We start from the raw sequence: 18,432 nt of genomic DNA, 5'->3' as shown, positions 1-18,432 counted from the left end.
GAAATGTGTACGACTTTTCGTACGAACAGAAAGCTGTAGTCTGGCTGGGTGTTGTGTACCCTCTTCTCTTCGACCAAACACAACGCTACTTTCTGCTGAATAAATCAAAGGAGGAAGCGTGTAGCTTCACTTCGCTGGCCTAGATTTCTATGCACAAAATATGTAACATAAACCCAACGAAAGTGTTAACATAGGAAAAGAGTTCAACTCCCACAGGATTTCTTTGGTACACCAACATGTCCTCCGTTTCATTGTTTCGGAAGTGAAAATGACCTGTAGCTGTTCCCCCAAAGCCAAGGCGATTTCAAAGTCATGTTCGTAAACAGAATAATTGTCCCAGTTTTGGAAATAAAAGCACATCGTCTCTCATACTGACGGAGCAAGCATCGTTTGTGTCGATTAACACGATCAGTATAAAACGCAGACTGCGGACTGCAGACTGCGGGTTGAGGACGAATGCGGACTGCGGACTACGGACAACGGACAACGGACTGGGTATAAAACACGGACTTGGGTATAAAACGCGGACTAAGCATTACGGAATGGGTATAAAACACGGACTCAGGTATAAAACGCGGACTGGCCTACCGACTGCAGTCCGTGTTTTTTTACTGACCGGTTGTAACTAATATTACGTAATACATGAATAAACGAGAACAAACCCTCTCGTATGCACGTGCTTTGCGATCAATTCATTTGTTTTCGCCCCTGCTAAAGGGAGACCAATTTCACGCCTACCTAACAGGTCAGGCACAAAATGTTGTCCCTAGAATTTACGCTTTTTTAACATACCAAACGTACCAAAAATAGAACGTACTCTTAAGTCTACGATTACTACTAGTTTGCATAATTACTTTTACGTTTACTGTTGGAACATTTTTTATTTTTTTTTTTATAAAAGCAAACCATCCCTTAATGGAAAGAAAGAGAGAGAGAGCCAGATAGCAGCGCTTGAGTGTGAAACTCAAACACTATAGCCTAGTTTGCAGGTAGATGGGCCTTTTACGGAGGGCGGGGGGAGGGGTGCTCATAAGCGGCAGTTTATGGTATAAGATATAAGTCGGTACAAGTACTTTCTCGAGGGAGGAATAGAGCGGACCTAGACTTTCAGAAAAGTCCTTCGTCTTGTTTATTCAGTACACTCTTTATTTGTTATAAGAATATTGTTTTTCCGCCGTGGTTGAATCTTCCTATTTTTCCGATTTTAGGCTGAAAATATTCTTGTGAATATTCTTAGATTATAGCGCATGACATATTTGTTTTCGGATGTATTTGGTGTCTGGATGGTGTTGAAGTAATTTTGGAGCCAGCCTGATATCACGCACATAACATCTTGCAGGAATGGTTATTGGCATCGAACAAATGGCTAGTGCTGTTTTTGTTGCTTTTTGGCAAGTTATGCCGTTTAGAGAAAGGAAAAATTTTATACGGTTTAGTTAAAAACATATAATTGTATTGTATTTACAAATTTGTAACACACATTATATTCTTTTCAGAATCTCAGCCTCAGGTTTATTCTTAAATATTCTTAAGATTTCGCAAATTTCAGCCCTGATATTCCTATAAAACATATTTACGCGAGATGTCTGAGGCAGGTCGCGTCAAAGTTTCGGTCGAGTTTCTTTTTTTTTTCCTTCCCGTCATATGCAAATTATCCGTATCCCGCGAGACCACGCGGTCTTTGTGCTTGTTTGGCGTGTTTGAAATCATGTCGAGCCGTAAGAACATATTATTTAAACATAAATTTGAGTCAAAAGCTTCCATCGCCTCGAGATTTCACCAAGAGCATGCTCGATAGTTCCCCAAACATGGCTTTCCTACATCGCCGACCAAGTGGGAATTTAAGCTCGCAAACCTCGCTGATATTTTTATAGCGCGACCCACCGCAAAGGCGAAGCCCGGCATTGCTTTCTTTAATCGCCGGCAAACGTCCGCTAAGTTGGAATTTAAGCTTGCAAATCTCACAGATATTTTTCATCGCGACCCATCGCGAAGCCCAACGAACTTACCGAAGGTGGAAATTAGCCTTATATTTGCTTGAAAAGCTCCCATAGCCTCAAGGTTTCACCTAATGCAGAGAGCATGTTTCACAGAACAGGCAATTGCAAGCAATGTTTCAACGACCAGGCCATTGTAAGCAATGTTTTATAGAGCAGGTAGCTGCAAGCAATGTTTCACAGAGCATGCAGTTGCAAGCAATGTTTCACTGAGCACGTAGCTGGAAGCAATGTTTCACAGAGCAGGCAGTTGCAAGCAATGTTTCACAGAGCAGAGAGTTAATTGAAAGCAATGTTTCACAGAGCAGGCAGTTGCAAGCAATGTTTCACAGCAGGCAGTTGCAAGCAATGTTTCAGAGATCAGGCAGTGAGATACAATGTTTCAAAGAGCAGGCAGTTCCAAGGAATGTTTCAAGGAGCAGGCAGTTGCAAGCAATATTTCACAAGTAGTAATGGACGCTCATATGGGCAGTAACCAATCAGGAGCCGAGAAAGACAATAGGCTATTGTTTGGAGAACAATGGATTCTATCGTTCTCCAAATCCAAGATAGCGCCTTGAAAAATCGGACCAATCCGGAGCCGAATTAAGAATTCAAGATGGCGGCGCCCACGAAAGTCGGCCATGTTGGAAAACAGCCCACCAGCCTCGACGGAGGACTGGGATCGGTCTCATGGATTTCCATGGCGACAAAAATTTCGCCAGGGTCACGCCAAAAATGTCACGCAACTTCAAATTCGATACTTACAGTGTCCTGTGGTCCTAAACGACAGTGGTCCGTCCGGCAAGTGGCCAGACTGAGAGACTTGGGCCCGAGTCTAGCCTATATAGGGTGTGACAAAGCATCATGGGAAAATGACCGCATCGGGAACCAATCAGAATGAATTAAAGTACTCACAGTGGTTGGCTTCCCCAGTCCCCCTCAAACATCACACAATGTCAAATGTCACGAACTTTAATAGCAAATCTTTTGCGCTAACATTAAAAGATATGACGTCATTGCCATGTTGATCGAGTAAAAAGACCAGTTTCTATCGTCATCACACAATGTTTCAAATGAACTTTAATGTCCAAAACGTTTTCGCTAAAATTACAGAAAGCTGGTTATTGTGTCTCAAATAAGATAACACTATCAAAAAAATGGAACAGAAATAATTTGATCTAACGTAAATGCAATCGTTGACGAGTAGCAAATAATAAGCGAAGGCAAAAATATATAGGGTAAAAGGTGAGAAGAAAAATAAAATACAATTGAAATGCTTCAAGTGGAAGTGAATGGCTAAATTGTTATAAACAAAACAAAGAGTCTGAGTCTTTATAACGTTTATTGAATACTAACAACTCCAAAGGAAGAATTGATTATAATTTTAAGTCTTGACCGTCGGTATTCCAGAAAGTGTTGGGAACTAGACTCGTTTCCAGTTTCACAGAGTCTTGGTCCCTGACCCCAAAACGTACGATATTCTGCCCTAGTTTTCTTTGCTTTTGGTCATGAAGTCTTTGCCTGATCCGTTCCTTATTCTTGGCATAATAACTTCTCCAATATTCGTTGATCTGTTCCCTGTTGTTTTTACAGTATTTTCTGATGTGCTCCTTGTTCTGTTGACAATTGCTGGTTTTCAGTGTCACGCAATTCAAAATAGATCAAAATAAAAATCAAAACCGACCAATAGATAAAGTCCAGAATCTGGGAAATGAAAGAAGGTAAATATGCGAAGACTCTCGCCAAAATTCTGGTCACAGCAATTTTTCTTATGCGAGATATGTGGAGAAATTTTTTACCCAAATTTATAGAGATTTGTATGGAGACGCCATGCTGGTGCCCATCCGTATGGGCACCAACATGGCGGCCGGAAACCAACAGAAACATCTGTCACTGAGTTTTGCTACAAAAGCGTGAATTTATCCCTCGAGGAACTCTAAAACATTAAAATAATACTTTTTCTAAGACATGAACTGTTCAGATAGCTCCCTGAAATAAGTTACTTTTTTAACCATCATGACAGTTCTCTAGGGGACCGTTCATTTTTTATGAGGGAGGGGGGCTGGTGGGATTTGGGAAGCACCATTTAAAAATCGCTTGACCTCCCTCAGCTTACCAATTTTTTCACATTCCCCCCCAAAAAAAAAATTTGAACAAACAATATTTAGATTTCAACTTTTTTAATATTTCTCTATTATCCCCCTACTTCACGTTATTGTGCTCACTATGAAGACAATATTTACAATCCCTGTACTTCAGAGAGCTGTTGTTTAAAAAACAAATCAAAAGAAAGAGAAGTCAATTTCGGATCTCCTAGTTATGGCTCGCCCTGAGCGTGTAGCATTTGGCCTCTCATCGGCATCTTCCTCATCTGAATTGATGAATGCAAGAATGACGTCACTTGAGTCATCTTCTCCCCCAGAGTCAATGGCATCACTGTCATACTCATCATTGTCACTTTCATCCGTTTCACTGCTCTCAGCACTTGCCCTGCTGTCACTTTGTGTCAATGTCCTGGCATTTCTCAGTCAGTGTTGGTTGGCCAGCTCTGAGAGCACTCCTCTGCTGCAAGCATGAATGTCTTACAATTGCCTTTACTTTTCCATCAGAGAGCACAGAGAAATGGTGGAAAAGTTGAATGTCATATGGAAAGATGTAAAGGAACACGATTCCACACTCTTTCAGTCCAGTGGGCTTGCTTTAAAGCAGGGCGAAGAATTTGCCCACAGTTTTAATGTAAAACAGATCAAATGTATAGAAGCTAAGTTGATGAAGGTCACGCAGGACATGGAAGCACTAGAAAATAAGAAGAGCAATTATAACAACATATTCAAGGGCATACTCAAACAGCACATCAACAAAAGGAGAAGGAAAAAAGAAAACCGCAGAAAGTCAAATGAAAGAAAGAGGAAGCGGACTGAAAACAACGTCCAACGAGTTTATGGAATCTGTGTTGGAAACCCGCTAGGAAATGATCTTCCACAATGCCTTGTGTACCCTCCTAGAACGGCCGTCCCGGAAGAGTGTATTAAAGTTGAGGATGTTGCCACGTCGTTATTTAGAAGAGATGGGCCATACATCGCACAGCTCTTGAAAGGGAATTATTTCACCAATGTTGCAAGAAGCAGAATCACCCCCAACCTTGAGCAGGAAGTCAGAGATTATGTTTACACCTTCATGTACCCTGAAGAGTACACTCTGACGGAAGGCATTGCTGCTTCTTGGAGCATTGGTGAAAGAGACTCCCATAACAGCACAAGCGGCGACGAAGAACTCGACGACAGCGAAGATGAAGATGAGTGCCAGTGAAAGTTGCATTCGAAAATAACAGTGTTAAATACTTCTTTTCAGTAGCTACAAATGTTTTTTGTCGCCAAACGTTTTTTTTAAAGCAGGGGGAAAGTTTGTAATAAATTTGTATCCTGCCTTCTATGTTTATTCTATAGCAATTTTTTTGATATTCAAACATTATGCCATTTTAAAATTTTTACTAAAATATTTCACGTGACCCCCCTTTTACCCTTATTTTTTTGGGATGGCCCCCCGCGAAAGCCATTTTTTTTTCGCATGGCCACCCCCAAATCCCACCACCACCCCCTACCTTATGAAAAATGAACGGTCCCTAGGCCGTCATGTAAATGCCGCGTCACGCAAAAGCTTAAAAATTCAAGCGTAGTTTATCACAAAACCAAGAACCCATTCCGAGCCAAAATGTGGATGAATATTAGTTTTCAGCCGCTCTTATACATCATTTAAGTAAAATCTCAGGAAGATCAATAGTTTTGTAGTTCGAATTTTAGTGACGTCATGTGAAAACCAGCTATAGGCTCTCTAGCTGCGGGCGAGTCGTTCCTTGTTGTTTTCATGCCATCTTTTACGACGGGTTTTGAGAATTCCGACGTTCTCTGCACGATATCTCTTTTGTTGGGCCAGGATTCGTTCTCTGTTCCTTGAATAATATTTTTTGTGGTAGGCCTTTTTACAGACGGCCTTCTGGTCATTCCCTGACAGTTGATAGGAGCAAGTCATCTTGCATGTGTGGCGTGTTAAAAATAATGACTAAAACCCTGGAGTCACACACTCTTATAGGAGGCACATGGCTAATTCAGGTCTCTTCTTCTACTTCCTCTTCGTCATCATCGTCAAAATCCATGTCGTCTTCCTCAATAAAGCGTCGAAGAGTCTTCATAACTTTACGGTGTATTGCGTCGTGTTTGATACGGTGAGTCCATTTTAGACGCTCTAAGTAAGTCCTTCGTAGCCTTCTTCTACTTATAGGTAATAGGGCATTAAAAGCAGCATTTTCGGCATAGTTTTGGGATTTTCCCTTATCCAGGAACTGCTGGACTTCTTTCAGGTAGATTTCTTTGAGATCTTCCCCGACATTTTGACGTAACGGACTCCACGGATCCGGTTCATCGTCGTCCGCTTCCTCTTCCTCATCGGAGCTGCTACTATCCTCCTCTTCTTCCTGTTCCTCTTCAGGCTCCTCTTCGTCCACCTCTTCCTCTTCTACGTTTTCATCATTGTTATCTTCTACGGGGCCAAAAATATCTGTTGAACGATCATCCATGATTCTCGTCGACCTTCACCCAAGACAACGTGCTTCAAATGAGCCGAGTCGATTAAACTGATATTTAATATACCATTTTGGTCAAGGATCAGACATCCTCTCTCTTTCTTCGATGCCAGCGCGGGTATCCTTCATGCATCAGGAGGTGACTAAACACTCGCTTCCTGTCATCACTGGCGGGATGTAAATCCAGGACCGTGTACCCAAACGGTCGTTCGGTCACTTTTTGATACGCGTCCATCATGTCTTGCCAGCAAGTGGGAAACGCTTGAAGCAGTAAATTCTTCATCCCTAATTGATCTCTTGGATTTTTGAAGGCTACGATATAGTGGGCATTGCGTAATTTCCTGGTGGAAACATGTCTTGGCACAAGTACAACGCGGTGATATTTTGATGATGAGAGTGTTTGGTGAATAAGTCTAGCAACGCTTTATCCTCACATCCCTCTACCATCAGATCGTCTAATACGAGGAATCCACTCTTCGAAAACCATGCCTTGAGATGGTCTGCCTCTGGAATCCCCTCGTAAGATTGCACACCGGCATCTTCCATGCCTCTAAATCCGTCTTGCCACGCCCCGTAGCAATAATGAATCGTAGGGGGAGGGTTTACAAACAATTCCTCCAAGTGATCCAAGAGTAACGATTCGGTAAAACAAGTCTTACCACAACCAGAAGGGCCCACGACCAAAATACTAGAGGGTGTCTTGAACCGAAACGCTTCTCCCATTTCTGTTCCACTAGGGATCCCATGGTGCTTTTCGGTTGGGTATGGGATCTTTGGGATATCCTCTTGTGTTTTTTCCTTTGACTACTGTTTCTCGTGACGGATTCTATTGTCTTCACGCGTAAAGAGTCTCTGGCAATAACGGCACGATAAGGACATGTTTCGCTCACAGACTCCTTACTTCAAATGAATTAGGGCAGTTGAAGCATTATTTTTATTCTTGGCAAATAATTATTGATGATTTAGTTGATCGTTACGATCATGGAAGAAAGGGAAAACAAAGGACTTGAGGAGGAAGAGGGTGAAAAGGTGGGAGAGGTGAGGAGGTGGTGGAGGAGGAGGAGGTGGAAGAGGAGGAGGAGGTGGTGGAGGAGGAGGGGGAGGTGAGGAGGAGGAGGAGAAAGGGAGATGGAAGAGGAGGATGAAAAGGTGGGAGAGGAGGAGGAGGGGAGGAGGGGAGGAGGAGGAGAGGTGGAGGAGGAGGATGAGGATGAAAAGGTGGGAGAGGAGGAGGAGGAAGGGAGGAGGAGGAGGTGGAGGAGGAGGAGGAGGTGAGGAGGTGGAGGAGGAGGAGGAGGAGGAGGAGGATATTCTTTACTGACATCAATGTGACTGCCAATAGCCAGGAAATTTAAAGAGTCGGAAAAGAAACCACCGACCACACACCAGATTAAGCCTGTCGATACACGAGTTGAATGTCTTTCGTTCGACAACGATTTTTATACCATTTGATTACAATACGGTTCAAAAGACTGCTTGATAAGTCTTTTAATATGCTTTAGTAAGTAGACTACCGACCTGGGATGGTAGGTACACCTATTCATTAACGCTTTCAAAGCGCGCCGCATTTTGAATAGCCCTAGGGACGACAAAGCGCACGGCAATTTGATGATGCGTTGGGTAAAAATGTTCCGATCACTTTGACAGGCAAAAAACTACTTTTAAAATTCTACAAATGAACTAGACTGACAAGAATAAATCATAGGAATTTTTTTTCAGTCTTACCGACACATATCAAGGGATGGTAGGTACACCTATTCATTAACGCAAAGCGCGCGACATTTTGGATAGCCCTAGGGATGACAAAGCGCACGGCAATTTGATTATGCGCTAAGCACTGAAGGGTATAAATACTTCAGCATTTTTTATTTTTGAGTACAACGACTCATGTTGATAATGGAGTGTGCTAAAAATTTCGACGTTTCAGAAACGCTATTGGAAGTGGAGAAAGATCTCTCTCTTCCTAGCAACTCTTTAGTGGATGGTACGCCGTCACCAAAGATTAGCAGGGAGGTAAGACTGAAGAAGATGAAGATTTTTTAGACCAAAACTTCATGGCAAGAGTGCCGGAGAAATATATCAGGAATTCTAAGGAGTTGCTTCTTCGTAAAAGAGTAGCGGAACAGGAAGAGACAATCGCACTCCTCATGAATGCGTTAGACTTACTTCTGGAGCAGTAAGTAAAACATCAAAACAAAAAACGGCTCCGTTAGGAGCCACCACATGTCCTAAAAGCAATGATCAATGATAACATTATTGTATACTGAGAAAATAACATTCATCTAACATGACACACTCTCTGACCATTCGTAAACACGCACACACCTTGTTTGTAATTAGTGTATGGATTTGAACGATGCTTTTCTCAAGGGAACAGTCGAGATCAAGGAGTTTAGATTTTATTGCAAACTGCATTAGCAATTCATTTCCACTTGAAGCATTTCAATTGTATTTTATTTTTCTTCTCACCTTTTACCCTATATATTTTTGCCTTCGCTTATTATTTGCTACTCGTCAACGATTGCATTTACGTTAGATCAAATTATTTCTGTTCCATTTTTTTGATAGTGTTATCTTATTTGAGACACAATAACCAGCTTTCTGTAATTTTAGCGAAAACGTTTTGGACATTAAAGTTCATTTGAAACATTGTGTGATGACGATAGAAACTGGTCTTTTTACTCGATCAACATGGCAATGACGTCATATCTTTTAATGTTAGCGCAAAAGATTTGCTATTAAAGTTCGTGACATTTGACATTGTGTGATGTTTGAGGGGGACTGGGGAAGCCAACCACTGTGAGTACTTTAATTCATTCTGATTGGTTCCCGATGCGGTCATTTTCCCATGATGCTTTGTCACACCCTATATAGGCTAGACTCGGGCCCAAGTCTCTCAGTCTGGCCACTTGCCGGACGGACCACTGTCGTTTAGGACCACAGGACACTGTAAGTATCGAATTTGAAGTTGCGTGACATTTTTGGCGTGACCCTGGCGAAATTTTTGTCGCCATGGAAATCCATGAGACCGATCCCAGTCCTCCGTCGAGGCTGGTGGGCTGTTTTCCAACATGGCCGACTTTCGTGGGCGCCGCCATCTTGAATTCTTAATTTGGCTCCGGATTGGTCCGATTTTTCAAGGCGCTATCTTGGATTTGGAGAACGATAGAATCCATTGTTCTCCAAACAATAGCCTATTGTCTTTCTCGGCTCCTGATTGGTTACTGCCCATATGAGCGTCCATTACTACTTTCACAGAATTGATTGGGAGATATGAAACGAAAATCGTCATTTTACGTCCGTTTTCATTCTAACTGAGTACGAGCATGTTGATTGCTAACCATTTTTCGACATTGTTTAGGTCGTTTTGTAGAACCTGATGATTTCTGCGCTGGGGCCCGTTTCTCGAAGGTCCCGAAAAGTGTTCGCACCCGGAAAGCCGTAGCAAAATCTCAAACCTTATGATTACACATCTGTTTTATTCACATGCCGATTATTAATATGAACAGAGGTTCTGTTCATACAAGGACTTCCAGGCGTGTACACCTCTCTGTTTTTAGATACAGATGATCTAAAAATAGCTTTGCGGGCCCGAAAAGTTTCCGGGGAGTCAGAATAGTAGATAACCGTATCATCAGCGTGTATGCTTATTGATGACTCTAGCAGACTTTGCGGGAGATCGTTGATGTATACCACAAACAAAATCGGGCACAGTATAGATCATTGGGGGACTCCATAGCCGATAGTTAAACTGGATGACACGTCTTGGTTGTATTTGACCTTCTGTGTTCGAGTAGTAAGATAATCTTCAAACAATTTTAGAATTTCCCCTCTAATTTCATAATGTTCTAGTTTATGCAGCAGACAGTGGTGGTCCACTAGGTCAAATGCTTTTTTTAGATGTCCAAAAATGGATCCGGTAATCCTCTGTTTATCCATTTGTTCTAAGATATGGTCAACAAAGTGTACAGTAGCAGTTTCGGTGGAATGTTTCCTCTGGAATCCTGATTGATGTACTGAAAAGGAACTGCTTTTTTGTAAGAAAAACCACAAAATGTGATTGAATTGCACGTTCCATTGTTTTAGAAATTAACGGAAGAACTTGAGATCGGGCTATAGTTATTTGGGTCGCTCTTATCTCCAGATTTGTAAATTGGAATTAGCTTAGCACTTTTCCATTCAAATGGTATCATACAGGTAGAAATTGATGAATTTATAAGGTAGGCAATAGGTCTTGATATTTCATTTGCTGCATCCTTTAATAACCGGGCAGGAATTCCATCGAGACCAGTAGCTTTGGTTGACTTCATTTTGAGCAAATCTGACCGCTTATAATTACTCCGGTGTAGTTCTTTGTTTGTAATTAATGCCTTTTTGTGGTGACAACCGCGTTCTTCCTTACGTAAGCTTTTTTAGATCACTTGTTAACCACGGAACTGAATATCCACGTACTCGACGCATAACAATAGGTGCGTGTTTGTCAGCACTGTTATTAGGAATAGGTCCTTGATGGCGTTTCAGCTTCCTTCTGGTGTCTCTTCGAGTTCGATGATTTCTCAGGGGAAGTGTTCTAGCTCTTCACGGAACAATGCAGGTTTGTAATGTCTATAATTTCTCCTTTCAATAATGTTTAGTGGGGGGAGTTTTATCCTGAGAAGCCTCCTCTCCAAAGAAGCCCAAAATTGTAACATCTTTGCCGCCATTTTGAACAGTACTCAGCAACCAGGCCGCATTTTCGTGACGTCATTCCGTCCGAGAGATTTTGTCCACATGGCTTCCCAAGATCGCGCGAAAATGTTCCAACAGTGATTTTTTTTCTGAGACTTTTACCACTGTAAGATGATGAGTTAGTTATGTCAGAAATGTAAAAAAATAGGGGTTCATTGACTTCGTTTTGGAGAGAATGTGCCCCGAAGAACACCCTAAATCTGAAAAAATCGGGCTTCGTTACCGAATAAGGCCACAGTGTCTGTAAGCCCAAAATTATTGTAATTAGATCTTTGAAGTGAAATATTCTCTGCCAAATATTATTTAAGTGGACCTTTTAAGTGAATTTAGTCAGCTGGTGAGGTTTCTTAAAGAACAAGTTCGTATTTAGTGACCATAGTTTCACGCGCCTTGCAGCCACAAGATGGCAGGATTCGATGTCCCGTGGACAGAATTCTTGAATTTTTTTAACTCCCCACATTGATTTTTTGTTCATTTTCGGACAATGTGGAGATAATTGTAAATAAAATCTGTTTCTGGAAAGAAAAGTAGGGGTCACCGAACGTCCAAGGATGTTAAATCCAGGCAAAGCTATAGCAAATGGCCATCTGCCCTATCATTGTTCATTTTGTTACTTAGCGCGCACTCTCATGCATGAAGTGACGTGTAAATTTGCGTGCGCAGTAAGGATACGCAGAAACAATTAGCGCTAACGTCCTTAACTACCACTCTAGGTTATGGCTGGTCTTGAGCCGTATTATTTTGATCCAAACATTTTCAAACTCCAAGATGATAGCATTCAAGATTGTGAAGTGGATAATCGCTTGGAAAAAAATAGATTTTCCTGACTGTGTTAAGGATGCCAAGTCAGTTGCAGGTTTTTCTCCTTCCCGCCAATTTCGAGTAGGACGGAGTGACGTCACATAAACACGGTCCGGCTGCCAAGACAGTTTCAAAATGGTGGTCTCCGAAGTCGCTTCCCTCGAGACGCATTTCTTCAGGATAGCGGGCACTTCAGAGGCTGAAACTTCGGTGAGTGGAAAAGCTGAATGTTTATTTGATATAGGGGAAGACAAAAAAAGTAAGCTTTTTGGAGTGACCTCCTTTAACAATGAGATTTTCCGATGTGCTTTTATTTAATGTGGCATCAAGCAAAAACTATGAAGTGACGAGCAGTTTTGTTTAAAACCAATAAATTGCCTTGGAAAGAAGTTAAGTTTTTGTTTGCACTGTTTGGTAATGATTCATTGTCTCCCTTACCCTATTTCACAAAGATTTCAACAAACTTTCTTTTGTCTGAGCATCTAAAAGGGAGGACTCAGGTATAAAATTTACAGCTGTTGTCATGGGAAATTTGAAAGAAATCCCTAAAAGGCACCGGAAACTAATATCAATTTCCCTTTGTGGGCCTGGCTCAAATTCAACCCCAAGAGATACCAGTTTAACTGAACTACCTTCTCATATTTTTTCTGGCTCAAAAAGGTACTGAGGTAACTCAGTACCTTTGTAATAACACAACACTCGATTTCACCTAACTAAACTACAGATTTTAACTCATAAAAGGTACCCTGCCCCTTTTGTTAAAATGCATTTTCTTATCACTAATTACTACTAGTTCACTATAGAAATATTATGCAAACTACATTGTGCAGTGCTCACTGGTAACCTTACTTACAACAGTCAATACTAGGGAGCATACAAAGTGTATCGTCAACATTGTTTTCTTTTTACTGCACTTGCAGTAACATTTTAGCAGAACTCCTGCGCAGCGAAGGCTCCCGAGCAGAACCCCATACCTTGGAAAATTTGGTAACCCATCGATTTCAAAAATTTTGGTTTTCACGTCACTGTCAGTACGCCAAACCCCATACCTTGAAATATAAGAGTAGCACCATTACCATAGGTACGTATCTGATATTGGACATCCATGCTACAAATAATTGACAGCTGTTAAAACAAGGTATCCGCTGACCAGTATCACGTGACCATATCGTGGGTTCAGGGTAAGAGCTCATCGAAGTCGCGTGGTTTTTTTTTTTAATGACCGCTGACCAGGTACCGGTTTCTCGATTAGATCGCGTGCGCAAGCCAGGTTAATACTCTGGGAGAGACTGAGGAAGTATGTGCAATGGCAAAATTTCAGCGCACATTAACCCCTGGCGCATTGTTGACTTTTCTTCCGACATATTCCTTGCACAATCGTCTCTTGTTTGTAAAATTTTGGGAACACTTATAGGAGAATCTTTGTTTACAATATCTGCCTCATTACCATAAGCGATACAGTTTCTGATGGAGCTACAAAGAGGTTAATACTGAATATTGAAAGGGCAACGTACGATTAACTTTCCAAGGAATTTGAGCGCGATGTATTGAATACTTTTTGTGCGACGAGGGTTGAAACCTCAAAATTTTACAAAGAATGTATGAGGTCATTAGCGCTTTTGCCACACAGAAATTTTGATGTTTTTGAAAGCCAATTTCTCCTCGAATATTACACCCAAAGAGCCAAAAATTTCACCACTTACTAAGTTTCACAAGCTCTCTAAGTTTTTTAGTAAAATCGTGTCTAGCATGATGCCTTCTATGCGCAAAGTCGTATGTTAATGAGGAAAATGTAAACAATGACGTCAGCAAAGATTCGCCTATTGGGTATAGTTTGTTAAAATTAAACTGGGAAGAATAGTGAAACCTCACGCTGAACAATTACATGCTCACAATTGATCATTTTTAGATTTTCTGAGCCAAGAAAAGCAAATCCCTTTTTTTCCTTTATGGTTGATTATTGAAATTTGGAGCTCCACTTTTAGGCTTGGCTAAATCTATATATTATTTAGAAAGATTCTCTCCCGGTAAAGTCGATCTGTTAATGAGAAACCTTATAAGCTGGGCTATTAAAACGAAGAAACAGCAAAGAATGAATTTGCGTTGAAGAAACTCGCTTATACAGTTCCATTTCTCATAAATCGAATGCATAAAGGTGAGCTTCGAAATGCAAAGAGTTTATGTTGCCTCTAATTTTAGCGACGACTTCAAGCTTCATGTATGACTGGTCACGCCACTCATGTTTGAGCCAATCATGAATGCCGTTATATCAAAAAACATAAGAGTAATTTATGCATTAAATTCGGCACATGAGGAAAACGCCGTATGAATCAGCCGCCGCTTCAAGTCGCATATTGCGGCAGACCCTGCCGAATTTAACGTTGTTTGCCGCTCCAAACCTAACCTGCCGAACCAAACCGATTCAAACTCCGCTCTTCTGGCGTACTTAACTCATCAGTTAGGTTTGGCGCATGAGTGGAGCAGCGTTTGGAACGGCCCTTAATCATTTCCGCAACCCTCACACCATTCCCCCTCGGCCACTTCACCCTCAGCCAGTTCCTTCTTGGCCCTTCAAGCCGCGAACAGACCCTTCTAGCCGGTGCCTGTTCACAGGCTAGGTTTTTATTTGCGATTCTCGCCAAAAGTAATGAGTGGCGTGACTTGTAATTGGTGTCTACAATACAATACAATCAATACAATCCTTTATTTAACCACGTAACATTTAAGAGTAATAAAAACTCGTTAAAACATGTGCGTGCTAAAAAAATGGAAACAATAACATTAAACTTAACTAATACAAGCAATAAAAGTATTTTTTCTCAGATTACATTTTCGCGTTTTGTCTAGAATCAGAAACAATCGAACGTGTGTCCGTTTCTCCTGTATGTGTCGAATAGCCTGTTCCAGGCTCTCCGTCAGTGGGGACGATCGAAAAAGCGGACGGGCGACTACGCGGGCGACTAAACGGGCGACTAAACGTGGCTAAGCAAAATTGCTATTCAACGGGGTCGGGTTTGGTAGCAGTATTTGACCTACGAACCTCAGCTCACTTCGATAAAAAATATGGGAAAGCGTAGTCATGTCCCTTTCAGGCGATCTATTCTTCATTTTAGTGATGTTTAAGCGTCGTATAACGAAAAACCTCTGAGGGAAAAAACAACTACGACAATTCAGTTCAAGGGCTAACGTGAAAAGGGCAATATGATGGTTAGCGAAGCTTCGGCATTAATTCTTCTTTATCTTTTCAATGACTGAATTACGGACTTATGTGGTTGAATAGTTTTATTCGAAATTTGGACGATAAGCACGCTAAATTAAAAGTAGCAAACTGCCAAGCAAAATCGTTTTCCGTTCCTTATTTTGTTGAGCACTGTATTAGTTTTTTTCGTTTGCGATCTTCAAATTTGTCCCCAGTTTTCCTTTTTTATTAGCAGCGCTGACAGAATCAAAACGCGACATTGAAGCTTTCCATCTGAGTCACTGAAGCTTTCCGTTGTTTTATCTAAAATATAGATACAGCGGATTCCAGTCGCAATCAGTGGACTGTCATTATTATTCACTGTTATAGTGTAAGGTTTGAAGAGTAAAAGATCACAAAGCACACTGTGGCATTATACTCGATACGTAGTCATTTGTGGTTATTCGTTTTTAGCCACAAAGCACTGTGTGGTAACCTAAAGGACAGTTTACTTTGAAAACTGGATGCTTCGTCGAAACTCATTAGAATTATTTTAAAAGACCAAGTCTAAGCACTTTGCGGCTTATCGAAACACAACAAAGCACTTTGTGGCGTAATCAAAAGGCCATAAAACACTTTGTGGCCCAAGCCAAAAGCCACAAAGCGCCTTGTTACATAGGCTTGATTACCAGCCTCTGTTTCGGGGAGGCACGCGGACCAGAGAGAGCGGCGGAAATCGAGCCAACTTGTGACATTGAATCAGCTTTCAGTTTGCGGCAACCTAATCAAAGCGATTTACGTTGGCCTGTCAACTAAATCAACTGTTTCAACTGAAGGAAATGATTAAGGTTGAGGCTCTGTGGAAAAAAGAACCGGTGGGGAATGATATTTGCAAAAAAGAAAATAATTGGGCCCTTAAGGTATGCCCAATATAAGTTGAACTTGTGGGATGGACCACACTGATAACTGTTCTTTTTCCACAAAAAAGTTATCTTTTCTCTTACCCTCGGTAAGTTCCAATCTTTTCTTCTCACATCACCTGTAGGACCAAACTCTATTAAGGGAACACCTTTAGTAGGCGGGCATTAGCGAGGGTCTTACAGGTGTCCGCTTTAGCCGGCTTTAAAATTGCCATAGTCGTCGTCGACCTCTTCATCATCAACATTATAATTTTACGGCCAAACCACTGTGTTTTGTGGCAGTCCTAAATTTGAAATTTACGTAAAACAATGTGATTTGAATTGATTTAAAAAGTGAATTTACTTGCACCAATTATATTAGAAATATCTTGGCTACAAAAAGTTAGAAATCGTTTATATCACTGGTGGATATCTCTGTGGACGCGACTCTTCCTATGGGCTGCAATATATATCTGCTAGCACGAACTAGAAAACGTAAACACCCCGAAACATTGGTGTGAAACTGTTACTGCGTGACTGTAAACAAGCGCGCATGATAAACATGTTTTACAAAATGGACGAGTAACCAGGATAAGTCATATTTAAAATTTACAAACGTTCTCTGGTTAAAACAGTTTAAAATCACAGGCGTTTGATCGCTAGTCTGCAATCTTTGACAAATAGCGGATAAAAGGCGCGATCGTTAAAATATATACAGTGAAAAGTGCGAAGTAGAACAAACTACAATAAGAACCAAAAAGTACTTGTGAGGAACTAAAATGCTAATATGGGGTTCATAAAAGAATGGTAATGGTTTTGAGTTATTGTCCGATTCAATTGTGATTGTGGTATGCCTGGATTCCAATGTTTTCCTCACGCGAAAAGTTCCCTTGTCGATTACATGGGCGTTCATTATTAAAGTGGCCATTCAGCCACGCGTGAGTGGCAAAGTTTGAACCTTTTTTATAGGTTTTTGTGTTCCTAATATTTTTCTGATTTACACTGCAACTTTTAGTATTGTTTTATTCCAGAACTATTTATTAACTCCCACTAAAATGGATTTTTCACACACACACACACATCCCCTCTCCCACCCCACTTCTCTAGAAAAACATTTTGGCTTTTAAACACCCTCCTCTCCTCTCCTCTCCTCTCCTCTGTTCTCCTCACATCCTAACTATTATTATTGTTTTGTTCCAGAAAGTTTAAGAAACCCCATAGTACTGTCTTTTTCGCCCAGGCTGCAGTTCTTCAACAACAGTTGCAGGTTTTTCCTTGCTTTGTTTTGTGCCATCTTTCCTCTCCATTTGTTACCGTTCATTTTGCCAGTTCGTATGTTTCGCTTGTCTTCCTCTTGTGTACTTTGGCTTATGTGGAGGCGGCGTGGCCGAGTGCTTTAGGGCGCTGGATTTGAAATCTGGAGGTCCCTGGTTCAAATCCTCCACCCTACCGCTATTTGGATTTGTTCTCAGTAGCCCCGAGTTCAACTCCTTGACCGCGTTGTGTAAATATCCAACTGGTCAGTCTCTAATCAGTTGGGATTCTTAATAGTTTATGTTATATTTGAAATCATAAACACTCTTGTTCTTTGGCCATTTCAACTTAACAAGAAATAAAATGCAAACAGCGGCAACAAACATAACACATGAACTACGCATGTACCTGAAGCCTGTGAGAGGAACCTCTTTCAGGCAGAGCCTCCCCATATAGGCCATTATAGAAAGTACCCCCAGGGGGATTAGAGCACTAATCCAAATATGACATAATTTAAATATAAGCCTTGACATTATGTGAAGTGTCTTCATTCTATAGACACCAAAAAAAGGTGTCCAAGAAAAATGTCAAGTGTTCATGGTTCAAATGCTTTCTGAGATAGATCTTTAAAATTGGTCCTTGTTGATGCATTTTAGATACCAGCAATCTTGATGATTTTCTTCTGAAATGTGCTATTGACCAAAGCCTGAGTACTCAGGAGGCTCCTGTCTATGATGCTGTAGAGTCCATTAAAGAAGTCCCACCAAAGTCCTTGGAAGAAGCATTTGAACAAACCTTGAATGGTTTTCCAAATGAGCAGTTTACTTTGATTGAAATAACTAGAAAGGATATAGTAACTAGGACATTTGAATGCATTGAAGATGAAGATCTTAAAGCAAGGGTTTCAGTTAAGTTCATTGGGGAAGATGCAACTGACTCAGGAGGGGTAACAAGGGAATTCTTTTCGGACCTTTTTCGTGGGTTTGGTGTATATAGTGTACTGGTTAGGGCCAC

General features: G+C 41.1%; 3 protein-coding genes and 2 pseudogenes across 4 annotated transcripts in view; 1 reads left to right on the top strand and 4 right to left on the bottom strand.

The window, feature by feature from the left end:
* LOC145480020 (uncharacterized) overlaps window positions 1–5,548 on the top strand; it is a 202,077-nt gene extending 196,529 nt beyond the window's left edge. Inside the window, exon 2 of the mRNA XM_081458516.1 lies at window positions 4,011–5,548. Within this exon, the coding sequence (XP_081314642.1) occupies window positions 4,557–5,288 (732 nt within the window). The 5' untranslated portion in view covers window positions 4,011–4,556 and the 3' untranslated portion in view covers window positions 5,289–5,548. The remainder of the gene's footprint in view (window positions 1–4,010) is intronic.
* The window catches only part of LOC145480087 (uncharacterized), a 337,189-nt pseudogene that overhangs the window by 205,367 nt on the left and 113,390 nt on the right, over window positions 1–18,432 (bottom strand). The gene's annotated exons all lie outside the window — the stretch shown is intronic.
* LOC145480039 (uncharacterized) overlaps window positions 1–18,432 on the bottom strand; it is a 206,449-nt gene that overhangs the window by 179,031 nt on the left and 8,986 nt on the right. The gene's annotated exons all lie outside the window — the stretch shown is intronic.
* Window positions 5,612–6,552, bottom strand: LOC145480040 (uncharacterized). Its single transcript, XM_081458538.1, has one exon. The coding sequence runs from the start codon at window positions 6,550–6,552 to the stop codon at window positions 6,085–6,087; it is 468 nt and encodes a 155-aa protein (XP_081314664.1). The 3' UTR covers window positions 5,612–6,084.
* LOC145480028 (uncharacterized) lies at window positions 6,641–7,596 on the bottom strand (annotated as a pseudogene).

This window comes from Orbicella franksi, chromosome 2 (assembly GCF_964199315.1).
Source record: "Orbicella franksi chromosome 2, jaOrbFran1.1, whole genome shotgun sequence".
NCBI classification, from domain to species: domain Eukaryota; kingdom Metazoa; phylum Cnidaria; class Anthozoa; order Scleractinia; family Merulinidae; genus Orbicella; species Orbicella franksi.
The sequence above is the reverse complement of the archived record's forward strand: the minus strand, read 5'-3'. Positions and strand labels throughout refer to the sequence as shown.